The sequence below is a fragment of the Thalassophryne amazonica genome, chromosome 4 (assembly GCF_902500255.1).
Source record: "Thalassophryne amazonica chromosome 4, fThaAma1.1, whole genome shotgun sequence".
Taxonomy (NCBI): Eukaryota; Metazoa; Chordata; class Actinopteri; order Batrachoidiformes; family Batrachoididae; genus Thalassophryne; species Thalassophryne amazonica.
Genome location: NC_047106.1, coordinates 40535418 through 40552037, shown reverse-complemented (window position 1 = coordinate 40552037; position 16620 = coordinate 40535418). Strand labels below are relative to the sequence as shown.

The 16620-nt window shown below is 43.9% G+C and overlaps 1 protein-coding gene across 1 annotated transcript in view; it reads right to left on the bottom strand.

Annotated features, from left to right (window-relative positions):
- The window catches only part of LOC117508090 (CD276 antigen-like), a 56586-nt gene extending 41243 nt beyond the window's left edge, over positions 1-15343 (bottom strand). The window contains exons 1-2 of the mRNA XM_034167744.1: positions 15303-15343; positions 634-662 (exon numbers count right to left, since the gene is read on the bottom strand). Coding sequence (XP_034023635.1) covers positions 634-662; positions 15303-15305 — 32 coding nt within the window. The 5' untranslated portion in view covers positions 15306-15343. The remainder of the gene's footprint in view (positions 1-633; positions 663-15302) is intronic.
- Between the last annotated feature and the right edge of the window lie 1277 nt (positions 15344-16620).

Below are 16620 nucleotides of genomic sequence, written 5' to 3'. Positions count from 1 at the left end.
TCCTGTTCCTTAATGCTGAATCTGGTAAATTTGCTGCTTATAAGGAGTAAAACAAATCCTCTGCCTCTAGTAGAATCAGAAGAAGAAGAACTAAGAACTAAGTAATGAACTAAATAAACTACAGAACTAAATAATGTGATTTTAATGAATAATTAACAATTAATTAAAACAACAGCTATCACCATCAAAGAGCACAAATAGATGTTTTGGTTGATATTAAAATTTATTGACTTTTTTAATATTTTTATTTGGTATTTTCGAAGTATACTTTCATTGAGGCCATGAGGGACATGACAAAATAGGTGGTGTCAACTGAAAAAAGGTTTTTATTTCTCATAAAAAGATCAAATTTAGTTCATGTTTTACAATGTTTTAAAGGACATATTTCAAAGTTTATGTCAAGCTGTTAAAATATAAATTTTGGTGACCCAGTAGATGAAATACATCTCAAGAGATGAGAGGAACTCAAATGGAATGACTCTTCTATGAATAGATTAATTGTTCAAGTTTGCAGATTTAGCATCAACACTGGCGTCACGCATCTCCTGCACATTGTCAATGATGTCATGCAGCTTAAGCGAAACACTACACTTAGATCATGGGAACATAATGATACAATGAAAACATACTTACAGAAACAAGTGCGGCTTCCTCATTGGCACCTGTTAAATAGAAAAACAAGTTAAGAGCCATTCATTCAGTATCTGTTCAATTACACTACAACTGCTTTAATTTGGATGGAATTCACTGTAGTAAACATAGTAGCATGCAAAGTTATTAAAGGTGCTGAGAGAGACAATCCTGAGGCCAAAACCTTGCACGCATATCTGATTCAGTGATTTCATTCACAGCTGGAGTGTTAAATATCCAAATGGCTTCAAATGACTGAAAAATTAAGCCAAATTCAAAGGGCCTAAACCTGCAGTTCCCTGAATTACCACTTGTGGCTGACCCCAAAAGTGAGTCACTCCCCGTAGAGCCCCATGTTAGAATGTGTGCATTGATAGACATCTACAAAAATGGTTTGGTCACAATAGTTATAGGTTCTCTATTCATGACAAGTGCATGGGAGGGTATATTAATAATAAGTACATTTAAGGAGTAAATTATGATTAGAAAATTATGCATCATGTCAGGTGTGGTTACTTTACGTGTCCACCCAGTCAGCCAGCTGCTAGCAGTCTGCTAGCCCCTTTCTGAGCATTTTAATACAAATATCTGAGATAATATGGTTTGCTGTGTGGTTCACAGGCAGCATGCTGACTTAGTGGTTAGCGCTGTTACCTCATAGAAAGTAGGTCATGGGATCGATTCCAACCTGTGAATCCCCCCATGTGTTCTCCCCATGTTTGTGTGGATTCACTCCAGCTTCCTTCCACATCCTAAGACATGCAGGTTAGGTGAATTGGAAACTTTAAATTGTCCACAGGTGTGAGTGTGAACATGTGTGTCTATATGTGGCACTGCAACTGACTGGCATCCTGTCCAGGGTGTACACTGTCTAACGCCCTATGACTGCTGGGATAGGCTCCAGCCCTCCACAACCTGATCGTGGATAAGCGATTGAAGATGATTGTGTGTATGGTTCATTATTATCACTTTACCGAGGCGTTGCTAGGCCGGTTACTATCTTCGATTTACATCGACGCTATTTGGCTATACCCGCCCGCTGTGTGTAAACAAATTATGTCATAGTGCGCAGCCCAAGAACTGTCCGCAGGGGAGTGGGGGAACTGTCCACAGAGGAAAAGATGAAAAGGCGAGAAGTGTGTTTTGGTCCCAATATGGATATTCCGGATGATTTTCAATCAATCAGTCAAGTTTTATTTCTATAGCACTTTACAACAGTTTTCACTGAACCAAAGTGCTTTCCAATAGCACCAACTAAAGAAAAAATAAAAAGAACAGTACGAAAAACACACATAAAAGCATAATAAGAGCATCCAAATAGAATAAAAATAGACGAAAAAGTGTCAAAGCAATTATGTGCAAAAAGCTGCCCTGAACAAGTACGTTTTTAACTTAGCTTTAAACAGAGGCACACTATTAATGGACCTCAGTTCAGGAGGTAATGCATTCCACAACTTAGGACCTGCTACTGCAAAAGAACGGTCACCCCATTGTTTGAACCTGGACCTGGGAACCTCCAGAAAGTTTTGGTCAGCAGACCGAAGAGCTCTGACAGGGTTGTGTGTTTTTAACAGGTCACATAAATAAGAAGGTGCAATGCCATTTACAGCTTTAAAAACAAACATTAACAGTTTAAAATCAACTCTAAAACGGACTGGAAGCCAGTGCAGGGAGTAAAGTACAGGAGTGATGTGGCTGTGCTTCCTGGTATTGGTCAACAGGCGAGCAGCGGCATTCTGGACCAGTTGGAGTCGGTTTAGGGAGCCTAGAGTGATACCAACATAGAGAGCATTGCAATAGTCAATCCGGGAGCTGATAAAAGCATGCATAGCCTTTTCAAGGTCCTTTTGGCTTAGAAAGGGTTTGACTTTTGCCAGGAGTCTCAGCTGAAAAAAACTGGCTCTTACCACACTGTCAATTTGTTTCTCAAATTTTAAACAGTCGTCAAACAGCACACCAAGGTTCCTTACCACAGCCCTACGATAAGGAGCCAGGGAGGCAAGATCCGGGTCAGAGTCAGTTTTAGCTCCAAACAGAATACAGTGGTCCCTCGCTATAACGAGGTTCACGTTTCGCGGCCTCGCTGTTTCGTGGAATTTTTTTAGTCCAATTTTGCATGCTTTTTTTTAAAGTGCATTGTGTTCCGCGGCCTCATCAAGCAGCTGGTCGTGACACCGTGAAGGGAGACCACGCGCATTGTGTTCCTGCGTGTCTGTTTATAAGAATCTTCTCGCCCAGAAGAAAAAAGAGCGCCAACAACTACCCATAACTGTGTTCTACACTCAGAAAAAGACATCTGCAGCGAGGTATGAGTGGAAAAAAACGTGACAGCGCAGCAGCACCAGGACGAAGAGGCGCGATCAGAGGAACTGTGAAATACTGGTCAGTCACTATTAATAATTTCTTATGTGTCCAACCTCTTAGGTTGATCGTTAAAACTAAATTTGTTAGTTCTAAAAGCCATCATAATTATTTATAGGAAAATGTTCTATTTTTATTTCTCAAACAAATGTTTGGGCCTGAAAACAGGTTGGTCTTATTTTTCTACTAAGGTTTGAACTTTGAGAGTGTTTATACACGAGAGAAAAGTGAGAAAATGCTCATGCCTGATTGAGAAAAGTGTATAAAGTGTGTAGTGAGGGGTTTTACAGCTTTAAAATGTCTATAATAATTGTAAAAAATAACGCTGGCCACTTCGCTGGCCATTTTTAGAACGTAACTCCCGCGATAAACGAGGGACCACTGTACACTCTGTTTTGGCTTCATTAAGGTGCAGAAAATTCTGAGCCAGCCAGTTCTTAATATCCTTAAAAGAGTTATGTATGGAGTCCAAAGCACTTATTAGGCACACGTATTATTGGGCACAACTGGCATATAAATCTGAAGGTCATCAGCATAAAAATGAAAATGAAGATTGTATTTAGTGATGACTGAACTCAGTGGAAGCATGTACAAAGAGAACAAGAGCAGTCCGAGGATACTGCCCTGGGGCACACCAGTGGTCAGAGGAACTGTGGAGGAGGAGAGGTCATTAACCATCACCCTGAAAGTCCTGTTAGTCAAATAAGACTGAAACCACTCCAGGACAATCCCGTCCTCACGTGTGAGGAGGATTGAGTGGTCCACAGTATCAAACGCAGCTGTTAGATGCAACATCACCAGCAGCACAGGTTTTTCAGAGTCCAAGGATAAAAGAATGTCATTTTGTACTTTTAAAAGAGCTGACTCAGTGCTATGTGGAGATCTAAAACCTGACTGAAATTTATCTAAAACAGAGTTGTGTTCTAAAAACGATTGCAACTGATTAAAAACAACTTTTTCTAAAACCTTAGATAAAAATGATAAGTTTGATACTGGTCTAAAATTAGATAAAACTGAGGGATCTAGGTTGGGCTTTTTAAGAAGAGGCCTAACTACAGCATGTTTAAAATGGGCTGGAACCTTCCCGGAGCTGAGGCAGCTATTGATAAAAGAGAGCAAGCTCGGACCCACAGTGTTAAAAACCTCTTTAAAAACCTTTCCTGGAATAGTGTCCAATGAGCAGTAACTAGGTTTAATGCTCTGGACAACCTCAGTGAGAAGTGTCACAGTAAACTCAAAACTATTAAAAACAGCAGATGGTTCAGGTAGAGTGTAAAGGCTATTAAAAACCGTGTTACAGTTTAAAATATTCTGTCTGACAGTGGCTACTTTCTCTATAAAAAACTTGAGAAATTTTTCACATGTAGCCTGCGAAATGTCAGACAATATGGTGGGAGGGTTTAAAACTGACTTAATTGTGTCAAATAACACTCTCAGACAGTTAGAACTACTGGCTATGATACTTGACAGATATTGGGTTTTTGCCTCCTTCACAGCATTCTGATACTCTGTAAAGCTATCCCGAAGCATTTCCAAGAACACCTGAAGCCTGTCCTTTCTCCATCTCTGCTCAGCCTGTCTACAACGACGGCGTAAGGCACGGGTGGTGTCATTGAGCCAGGGATCTGGTTTGGGTTTGGTGGACCTGAATTTAAAAGGTGCCACAATATCTAAAATATCAGAGCATGTGGTATTAAAATATAAGATGAACTCATCTGGACTAAGGGAGGAGGCCACATCCTCTGTGCAATAAAGTGCAGTGTCTCTAAAAGCAGCCTCAAGGTCCCCTACAGTTGAGGGGGTAATGATGCGGCGGGAGCGTGCTGGTATGGAGGGCCTGGGGATATTGACAGGAGCTGTAAATTCAAAAATAATAGGAAGGTGATCTGAGACAGGAGCAACTGCTGTACTACTAAGGGCCAGGGAAAGTCCATGTGAAATAACTAAATCTAGTGTATGACCGAATTGATGTGTGGAGCCATGCACTGATTGTAATAGACCAGAAGAGTCCAAGAGGCTTTTGAAGTCATTGCCCAACTGATTTGAGGCACAACAAACATGTATGTTAAAGTCCCCACAGATGAGTATATTATCATATTTAGGCATTATCATCATCATCATATTTAGTCCCTCCGTTCACGCCGTGAACGTCGGGCCTCTGAAAATGCATACCGCATGACAACAGCATGTTATTTGCATTATTGTAATCTCAAACCATCTAAGAAGTTGTTGCTCCATTATTTTGGGTGAGTGAAATGTTTGTATTATTTAATCTCTTATGTTACCATGAATTAGCAGGTATCCATAGCTAGGTAATATTAGCCACACTGATAGTGTCGTGGTTATTGAGCCTATAGTTCAGTCACAGTTTCTAATATCGACACTGAAGCCCCCTGTCACCAGAGTCACTGCCCAATGCAAAAAAAAAATAAAAATGCATTGATCAGTCACCTGAAACCAGGTAAACTAGCTAGTTAACTTTAGCGAGCTTAGCAACTTCAAGACCGGTGGGAGTGTTTGGGTTTCATTTTTCCTGTCCAGGTCACAGTGGACTTGCCCACACTCCACCACTTTACCAGATTATGGGTTGGCTGAGACTTAGGCAGAAACAAGCACTGCAAACGTGGAGACATCCAGAGTCACCACCACTTAAGCTTCAGACTAGCTCTTACGAAAAGCTAAAAACAAAAATTAACCACTGTAAGTAGATGAATAAAGCTGCCACACTTTGATGGAGTCTGATCAAATTTAACAGGTACACTGGGTGGAGAAGAAGTGATTTCAGAAGTCATTTTTTTATGCTTGGTCAAAGATAAAAGTTTTTCCTACTCAGCACCTGTTTGACATTTGTGTGCATTTCCTTTTTTGTTGTTTTGAAGATTTTCATGCTAAATAAAACATTAAAACTATCCCAGTTCAACGGGAAGAAGCAAGTCCGAGGTTAAGTCATGCAGATTAGATCTTTGTAACAGGGTCTCTTCTGTTGTGTGTTGGGGGGGCGTGGCTGGCTGTGTTGGTTTTCTTTTCTTTTCTTTGCTCTCCAGGTGGCATGAGGGCTGATTTGTCTGTGGAGAAAGTGCTGGCTGAAGAGTCCTCACCCTTATTAGCGTCATGTGGAACACCTGTGGCAGGAGCTCACGTGCGGCCTTGAAGACTTGCAGCTGTAGCAGATAATTGGATGGCGTTCTGCATATAAGTCATGTGTGATTTGAGCAGAACTGCCGGGAACTCGACCTTGTGACGTTCGTTTGTGAGACGCTGAGGATCGCGCCTGGGTTTGACATATCGAGCCCGTGAAGCAGGGAAGGGTGAGGACACATGCTGTCAGCACACGCTAAAGGTAATTAAGTGATTAAGTAATTGTTGATAGTATTTTGGTGTTTTGTTACACAGTAAACTGAGACTGTGAAGAGAATTGTGCAGCTTGCTTCTCACTGCGGTGGCGTGCAGGATAAGTGATCCTCCACTGGTTGTGAGAGGCTGCTCATTTGTATAAAGATAAAAAGAAACATTGACCTAAGTGTGTTGCTGATGGCGTGTGTTATGCGAAAGATAGAGTTGTATCTGCTGACTCACCTCACCTTCTCTTTGCTCCACAGAGAATCGGTTCGTCGTGTCCACTTGGGGGGTGTTTGGCGGTGGTAGTGGGTCCAGGAGCGCCGGGCTTTAATCCTTGCGGGCGCTGGAGAACGTGCCACTTATCACTCCACCAGAGGGACGCTTTTTATGTTTTACATTTGTAAGCACAGGTGAAAAATAAATTGTTTCTGTTGGGAACCGCCTTCTGGTTATTTTTACCGCTGGGTTCTGTCAGACGCAGGTCCGCTCCTCAACCTGCGTCGACACATAACAGTAGTTCCCGGCCATTCCATAATGGACCCAGCGGCAGAGGCGGTTCCGTTTGCCGAAAAGGTGCAAGAACACTTGGAAAAAATATGGGAGCAATTACAGCATCTCGCAAATCGACTTGAACAAACAGACGCCCGTGTTACGGAGCTTGCAGCGCAAGCCGTTCCGCTTCCTGCAGCTCCAGCTGTGGCATCATCGATACCGGGGCAGATAACTCCGTCACCCAGGGATTCGGTGTTCGAACCGGTTATTTGTCATCCGGAGCCTTATGCGGGAGACGCCGAAGCTTGTGCTTCGTTTCTTATGCAATGTTCTTTGGTCTTTACTCAACGACCGGCTTCCTTCTCTTCCGATGGAAGTCGTGTTTCCTATGTAACAAATCTGCTCCGAGGCGACGCCTTAGCTTGGGTCACTGCGTTGTGGAGTAACAACTCGCCATTGTTAGGGTCCTTTAAGGATTTCTCCCGGGAGTTCCGATTGGTTTTTGACCATCCGGTGAAAACGAATACCGGTGTTCAACGGTTGCTGAATCTCAGGCAGGGGAGGCGGAGTGCAGCGGAGTATTCCGTGGACTTTCGGATTTGTTCTGCTCAATCCGGTTGGAATGCCGTAGCTTTACGGGGCGTGTTTGTAGACGGGTTAAATGAGGCACTAAAAGACGAGCTGGCGGTCCGTGATGAGCCAAACGATTTAGATGAGCTAATATCGTTGGTGATTCGTCTGGACGATCGGATGAGGGAGCGTGGACGCGAGAGAGGATGCCCATCAGAGCGTTTTTTTTTGTCTCGGGGCTTTCCCCGACACAGGTCTGGGCCGCCTCTTCTTCGCCCCACTGAGGCTCCTCCGACGGGACCTCCAGCTCCTCCTGTTGACGAGCCCATGCAGCTCGGACGAGTAGAGATGTCTGTATTGCCCCGACACGTAAGCGTCAAGAGAAATAACGGCGACGTAACTCCAAGTGTTCTGTGACAGGCAAAACAACACAATAAAAAAAAAAGACAAAAAAAAAAAAAAAGAATTTCTTAGCACAAGTAAATGTTTTGTTTTTTTTAATTAGGGGTCATGAGTGTTTGGGGAGTCAGGGGCGTATCTGGTGGAGTGATTGATGGGCTCACTTAAGTGTCAAGTTTGTATGTGGTTTAGGTATTTTTTTGTTTGGGTAGTTGGGTTGTTTTATTTTGTTGTTTTTATTTCTCTACATCCCTAACCCCGACCTCACTTGCCCCAAGCCTGTTCGTCTTGTGGGTTGTGGGGTGGTGCAGGTTGGTCACGCTGAGCATTCTCAGAAGACCTCTGCACCTGGGGGGGGGGGGTGTTGGGGCGTTTCTTTGGTTTGGTTAGGGCCCGGTTCCACTCCAGCCTCGGTGAGCCTTTGTACCGTTCGTCATTGGTGTTGCCGGGGTGTGGTGCAGCGGAGACTTACCTCAGTCGGAGGGGTGGGCCGAACTGTTGCCGTTCGCCGTTTCGGTGGTTCCACCCCTCCCGAGCGGCTGGGGTATGGTCGAGTTGTGGCACTGGACGCATTTCCAGTTCTCTGCTGCGCCTTGGGGTTGAGCTGGGTTAGTTTTTTCCTTGTTCCCTTCTCCGGCTTACTATTTTGGGCCGTTTGCCAAAATTGAGCCGCCGGGGGGCTCTGGGAGGGACCTGGGGTCTTTCGGGGTGCTGGGGAGGGTAACGGGATTTCTGGTCGTTTCTATCCCCCCGGGGTTGTTTTTGATTGTCCTCCGGGGGTTGGTTTTTGATTTCGTTTTGTTTTCCTTCCGGGTTCCACCTCCGGGGTTGATGGGACGGTCCCCTGGGGGGGAAGTTGGCTTGGGACCGACCAGCCTTGTGTGACCAAGTCTGGGGTTCCGGGGTTGTGGGGTGGGTACCTCCTGGGGTTGATGGTACGGTCCCCTGGGGGGGGCGCCGTGTTGCTCCATGTGCACCTGGGACCCTTTGTTGGGCTTATGGTTTTGGCTGTTCCTCCTGGAACTGGCAATGAAGGCCTTCTGGGGGGGGTTGGGCTCTGCGGGTCATTCTGGGGGGGTTGTTTGTTACTTTTCTTTTGTGCATTTACGTTTGTATTGTGTTTGTGGGACTGTGTTGGGGGTTTTGCATTTGGGAGTTTTTCTTTTCTTCCCGGGGTTGATGGGACGGTCCCCTGGGGAGGTTGTTGGGTGGGTTTTTGTGTTTTTCTGTGTGAGTGATCTTGTTTTTGGGGACTGTTTTGGGGGCTTTTGTTGGTTCCAGCCGGCCTTCCTGCTGCGGTTCCTGTCCTGCTTCCTGACGTGGACCCTGGAGGGGGATGCTGTTCTCGGGCCTGGTTGGTTCGGTCGCCGGGAGGCTTCCCGTTGATGGGGGGGTACTGTTGTGTGTTGGGGGGGCGTGGCTGGCTGTGTTGGTGTTCTTTTCTTTTCTTTGCTCTCCAGGTGGCATGAGGGCTGATTTGTCTGTGGAGAAAGTGCTGGCTGAAGAGTCCTCACCCTTATTAGCGTCATGTGGAACACCTGTGGCAGGAGCTCACGTGCGGCCTTGAAGACTTGCAGCTGTAGCAGATAATTGGATGGCGTTCTGCATATACGAGGTCTCTTAGATAATAAACCGACCCTTTTATTTTTTTTTTAACTATATGGATTTGAATGACATGCGATTACACCAATCATGCTTGAACCCTCGTGCGCATGCATGAGTTTTTTCACGCGTGTCTGTGACGTCATTTCCCTGTGGGCAGGCCTTGAGTGAGATGTGGTCCCGCCCTCTCGGCTGAATTCCTTTGTTTCACACGCTGCTCGAGACGGCGCGCGTTGCTTTATCTAAATTTTTTCTGGACCTGTGAGGAATATCCGAGTGGACACTATTCGAGAAATTAAGCTGGTTTTCTGTGAAAAGTTTAACGGCTGATGAGAGATTATGGGGTGTTTCTGTCGGTGTAAGGACTTCCCACGGAGCGGGACGTCCTGCAGCGCTTCCAGGCGCTGTCGTCGGCCTGTTTCGAGCTGAAAACATCCTAATTTAAGGCTTAATTCACCCAGGACATCGTGAGAGAACAGAGAAGATTCAGAAGAGGCCGACATGAGGAATTTATGCGGACATTCCACTGTTTAAGGACATTTTTTTAATGAAAGACGTACGCGCAAATTCGCCGAGTCGTTTCCGTGACGACTCGGCAAATCTGTGTGCGCCGCGACAGGAAAAACACCTCCGTGTTGAAAACCATTTGTAGAATTCAGGCGGCTTTTAATGGTTTTCAACAAGTGAGTAACTGAGAAATTGTTTAACAGCTTGGGCATGTTCCAACTTGCCCGTTAAGATTTCCAACGGAGGTGTTTTTCCTGCCGCGACCCCCCGCGGTCGGGTCCAGCCCGACATGCGACTCTGCCCGCACGTTCTTTCATTACAAAATGACCGTTAACAATGGAATGTCCGAATAAACTCCTCATGCCGACTTCTTCTGAAAGTTCTCTGTTCTCTGACGACTTACTGCGTCAACAGAGCCTGAAATGTGGAAGTTTTCAACTTGAAATGGCGAGACGCTGCCGCCTCGAAGCGCAGATCGCCGTCAGGCGCCGTGGACCGTCCTTAAAGCGACACTACCAGACCAAAATCTCTCATCAGCCGTTAAAATTTTTACCGAAAACCAGCTGAATTTATTGAATGGTGTCCACTCAGTTGTGCCTTACAGTTTTGAAAAAATTTTTATCAAACAAAGCAACAGTCTGAGCCATTCCTAAACAATGAAAAAAATCGACGAGCGGGTGGACGACTCCTCACTCAAAGACTGCCCACAGGCGAATGACGTAACCGACAGGTGTGAAAAAACTCTCGCATGCCCACGAGGGTTCAAGCATGTCTGATGTAATCACACGTGATTCAAATCCATATGGTTTTTGAAAAAAATAATAAGGTCGGATACTTTTCTAATAGACCTCGTAAGTCATGTGTGATTTGAGCAGAACTGCCGGGAACTCGACCTTGTGACGTTCGTTTGTGAGACGCTGAGGATCGCGCCTGGGTTTGACATATCGAGCCCGTGAAGCAGGGAAGGGTGAGGACACATGCTGTCAGCACACGCTAAAGGTAATTAAGTGATTAAGTAATTGTTGATAGTATTTTGGTGTTTTGTTACACAGTAAACTGAGACTGTGAAGAGAATTGTGCAGCTTGCTTCTCACTGCGGTGGCGTGCAGGATAAGTGATCCTCCACTGGTTGTGAGAGGCTGCTCATTTGTATAAAGATAAAAAGAAACATTGACCTAAGTGTGTTGCTGATGGCGTGTGTTATGCGAAAGATAGAGTTGTATCTGCTGACTCACCTCACCTTCTCTTTGCTCCACAGAGAATCGGTTCGTCGTGTCCACTTGGGGGGTGTTTGGCGGTGGTAGTGGGTCCAGGAGCGCCGGGCTTTAATCCTTGCGGGCGCTGGAGAACGTGCCACTTATCACTCCACCAGAGGGACGCTTTTTATGTTTTACATTTGTAAGCACAGGTGAAAAATAAATTGTTTCTGTTGGGAACCGCCTTCTGGTTATTTTTACCGCTGGGTTCTGTCAGACGCAGGTCCGCTCCTCAACCTGCGTCGACACATAACATCTTCAGGGGATCCTTGGGTAACACTGGAATGACTTTTAGTCAAACAAGGACACTCAGATGACGAGTGTCACTTGAATTGAGAGAGAACGTCAGCTATGACATTTTGGCCATGTGGCACTTTTTTTTAGATTTTTGCAAATTTAGTAAAAATAAAAAAAAAAAACAACTAAGAAATCACATGTACGTAAATATTCACAACCTTTGCCATGAAGCTCAAAACTGAGCTCAGGTGTATCCTGTTTCCACTGATCATCCTGGAGATGTTTCTACAGCTTAATTGGAGTCCACCTGGGGTAAATTCAATTGATTGGACATGATTTGGAAAGACACACAAAATCCCAATGGACATAATCCCAGTGGTCAGAATCACAACTCCTTATTACAAAAGTGGACAAAATCCCAGTCGCTCTTGACCTCAGACTGGTGCAATGGTTCGTGTTTCAGCAGGACAATGACCCTAAGCACACAGCCAAGATATCAAAGAAGTGGCTTCAAGACAACTCTGTGAATGTCCTTGAGTGGCCCAGCCAGAGCCCAGACCTGAATCTGATTGGACACCTCTGGAGTGTTGGGATCATAGACAGTGTCAAACACTCATCTGCTTCATACTATCATACTTCATACTACATCTGGAGCTAAGCATTGGGACCAAAAAGCTTCAGGGCTGCTACTTCTCCATACAGCAATGTACAATGGACATGTCATCACAACAATGTCAGTGAAAGTGTTGAATATGTAATCCACAAATACAACCAGCGCATATGCAAGCACTAATTCAGGTATGCCAAATGTAAATGACACTAAAACACTTGATTGCTAGCTCTCTCTCCCCAGTGTGCACTAGAGGTGGGCGATACCGGGAATTTTGGTATTGATCCGATACCAAGTAAATACAGGCCCAGTATTGCAGATATCGATACCGTTACTTTTACATATTTAAGCTTCATAGAGCCAAAGGATCCAAAAGACCTAGGATAGAATTTCACCAAACATTGTACGTGACAACAAAATACTTTATGATCACAATCAACATTTTTGTTTAAAAAATATCACTCAACACAACTTAAAACAAAATCTCCTGAGGTAGAGAGCTGACAAACCACAATACAAAAGTCCGCTGCTCCGTGTTGTGTGACACAGCGCAGCGCTGCTCTTACAGACAGAGTGTAGACTTTGATGAATCTGGGTGCGCAGCAGTCAGTGCGTGCGGGACAGAAAAAAAGCTTGAGTATCGATCTTTTTACAGGAGGATCGTTCAATATCAATACCAGCGTTGGTATCGATATTATCGATATTAGGATCGATCCGCCCACCTCTAGTGTGCACATACAGAAGGACACAATAAAGTTCATTAGGGTCATTATTGCAGTTTTCACATTATTTTCTATCTCAGCATCCTAAAAATGAGCCCATAGTTGGGGCAAGAACCAACCCAGTCTTGCAGCATTGATACTGACCAGCAGTGCCGGAGTATGCTTTGCTATTTTGGACTGTACTATTTTACCTCATCTTGTAGACCTTTATGGTCAATTACACATCCTCACTATTTAGTGCTCCATTTTCCTGAAACATCAAATGTCAGAAGCTGTTCGACCTTCTGCTGAGGAGCACTCACAACAGTCATACAGTCATTCTACTCCATGCAGACACCCTGCAGTCAGATACGCAACTCCCATTCTTTCTGTCAAACCAGTCAGGGGGCTTTTCTGCAGATTAAGCCATAAATGTTCTTCTCAATCATCAAAACACTTGCAGATCGGTTGAGCCAGTGAAGACTTGCATGCTCCTGGGAAACAGTCAGGTTGAGATGCAGCACCTTCAAATTTGAGACCATGGGAAATGAATTACTTTTCCCAGGTTGGGACTGAATCACTGCCTCAGTGGAAGGAGTGTACAACCCCAATTCCAATGAAGTTGGGATGTTGTGTAAAATGTAAATAAAAACAGAATACAATGATTTGCAAATCCTCTTCAACCTATATTCAATTGAATACACCACAAAGATATTTAATGTTCAAACTGATAAACTTTATTGCTTTTGAAATAGATGCCTGCAACACATTTCAAAAATGCTGGGACAGTGGTATGTTTACCACTGTGTTACATCACCTTTCCTTCTAACAACACTCAATAAGTGTTTGGAAACTGAGGACACAAATTGTGAGTGTCATGATTGGGTATAAAAAGAGCATCGCCAAAAGGCTCAGCCATTCATAAGCAAAGATGGGGTGAGGATCACCACTTTATGAACAACTGTGTGAAAAAATAGTCAGTTTAACAGTTTAAGAACAATGTTTCTCAATGTTCAATTGCAAGGAATTTAGGGATTCCATCATCTACAGTCCATAATATAATCAGAAAATTCAGAGAATCTGAAGAACTTTCTACACATAAGCGGTAAGGCCGAAAACCAACACTGAATGCCCATGACCTTCGATCCCTCAAGCGGCACTGCATTAAAAACCGACATCATTGTGTAAAGGATCTTACCGCGTGGGCTCAGGAACACTTCAGAAAACCATTGTCAGTTAACACAGTTTGTCGCTACATCTACAAGTGCAAGTTAAAACTCTACCATGCAAAGTGAAAGCCATACATCAACAACATCCAGAAACGCCACTGCCTTCTCTGGGCCCGAGCTCATTTGAAATGAACAGATGCAAAATGGAAACGTGTGCTGTGGTCTGATGAGTCCACATTTCAAATTGTTTTTGGAAATCATGGACGTCGTGTCCTCCAGACAAAAGAGGAAAAAGACCACCCAGGTTATTACCAGAGCAAAGTTCAAAAGCCAGTATCTGTGATGGTATGAGGGTGTGTTAGTGCCCAAGACATAGGAACTTACACATCTGTGATGACACAAATTCCAAGTAGCCTGGAGGTACACCGGGGTTTCAGGAGAAGTTGGAGGACCCTGCTGCTGTGGAGACGTATAGTTCTCATAGGCTTTTGCTGCCACAACCCAGAATATGGGAAAAGAGGTGGAGTGATGAAAGTGTTTGGCTGGAAAACAGCTAACTGAACAGCAACTGTAGTTTCCAGTAACAAGTTTGGATGTTTTTTTTTTTCTGTGGGATTTGTGTACTATCAACTAGTAAACTCCTGGCAATGGTGCTTGTCTACATGGGGAATTCCCACATTTATTCTGCATGATCGATAAAGCCTGACTTGCCTTTCTCTTTCTGCTCCATTAACTGCAATTGGCAGTAGCGTGAAACCACATATCAATACAAAACCACTTTAAAACATAAAGCATAATTTTATGCATGTCAGTGAATAAACATAACCAGTTATTCATTCATTCATTCATTTATTATCAAAGTTGCACACCAGTCATTCAGGGTTGTTTTTTTTTTTTTTTTTGCTTTTCAGAAAATAAAACATATTTACTTTTTACAGATTCCTTACATTCCTGCCAACCCAGAAAAATAGAAAACTAAAGAATCAGATTGCACAGAATACCTAGGAATCCTACGAGCTCCTTTTACAGACACTTTACTTCATACAGTTGTTGATGTAAACGTACATAACTTTTGTACATAACTTTCTGCATGGATAACTTTCTTTTTGCTTTCTAGCTTTGGCACAAATGTCAAAATAATTGTGAAAGTGCTTTTTCTTGTGAATGCACGCGTGCACATAAAGGTCCAACGCCATCTCACAGAGGACGAACAGATTTCCCGTGCATACACCTTAATCTGTGACTAAACGGCATGTTCAGTCTGCTACATTCGACTCTCAAAAACATGAAGCTGATCTCTTAGTTTGTTCCATACAGAAAAAGAAACCACATCCTTCCTGTCTGGTGCCTATAAATCACATTCATAATGTCTGTTATTAAACTATTGCTTTCAGGCAGCAAGAAGATAAAGAGAAGAGGGAAAGCTTACCATGGTGTTCCTTTACTGGCTGTGTCTCACTGTAGAACAAACTTCGGGGAAAGTCCTGCCTTGGGTTATTGCTCAATGGGTGGAGCCCTATGATGAGTCATTTGACAGCAAATACTACAAGTGCTACATTGTGCAGGGGCTTCATTACACATGAACAGGAAAAAAGAACAGGAAAGGAAAAACGTCTTCCATCCACAGTCCTAATTAAGTCATACGCATAAACGGTATAGGGCAGCGCAGTCTCGTTTGAACCCTGCGTGATATCGCAGGATTTGACCACTTATGGGGACAGCCGGTCCTGTTGCGCAATATATACACAGCATGACTTTACACGGGAAAATGGTGCACTTTTTTGTTTTTGACTGCAAACAAAAAAGTGAAACAACAGTGCCAGCTACTCAACGACTGTGCCACCCCAAACCCCAAATTATACATTCAGAAAGGCAAATAGTGTGTGCGTGTGTTGAGAGTCTGCACCCCTTTTCTTTTGACTTGATGAAGGGGTGGGGTAATTGTCCAAGAGGGAAACCATTAACCTTTGGAGCAGGTTTGATAAATGGAGCTGATCCAGTAAGGTGGGTTTTTTTTAATTTCTTGGACATTTTTCAGAGATATTGCGTATGTCTTTTTTTTAACTGAAATAAAATTCTGTGCATCTTTATTTTTCAAAACAAACAAACAAAAAAACTAGCTCTTGAGAAATTTGTGACAATGTTTTAAAAAAAAGCTTTATCTGCTTTATCTGACACTGTGAAAGAAGTAATTTACCCCCTTAATCAGACCTAGTTTCCTCCTTGGACCATACACTAACCTCTCACTGATTTTAAAGAAAATTACTTCATTTTTACGTCATCCTGCTAACAAAACAAACAGTACTGAAAACATAACCTCCTTGGCAGAGATCACAAATCTGGAATATAATAAAGCCCTTGTCACAATGTAGCATTGTGTTTTAATCTTCCTCATAATAAGTGTTGATTGAGATACTGTGAACACTGTCACAATGTCTGATGACTGCATGTACGTGGAAACAAGAAGGAAACACATTAATAGGTCAAAAGACACTCATGAAAAGGTCAGAGATAATCTGAGTTCAGTGATCTGTTCAAACACCATGATGTTGTTGTGTGGGCCGCTGAAGAGGAGGTACTGCTGGCCCGCCACCACCAGAGGGCGCCCTGCCTGGAGTGCGGGCTCCAGGCACCAGAGGGCGCCGCCGCCTCACAGGAGCAGCCAAGGTGACAGCTGTCACCCATCACCTGAGACAGCTGACAGCAATCATCAGCCGGGTATATCAGCAGGACGGCATCTCCACCTC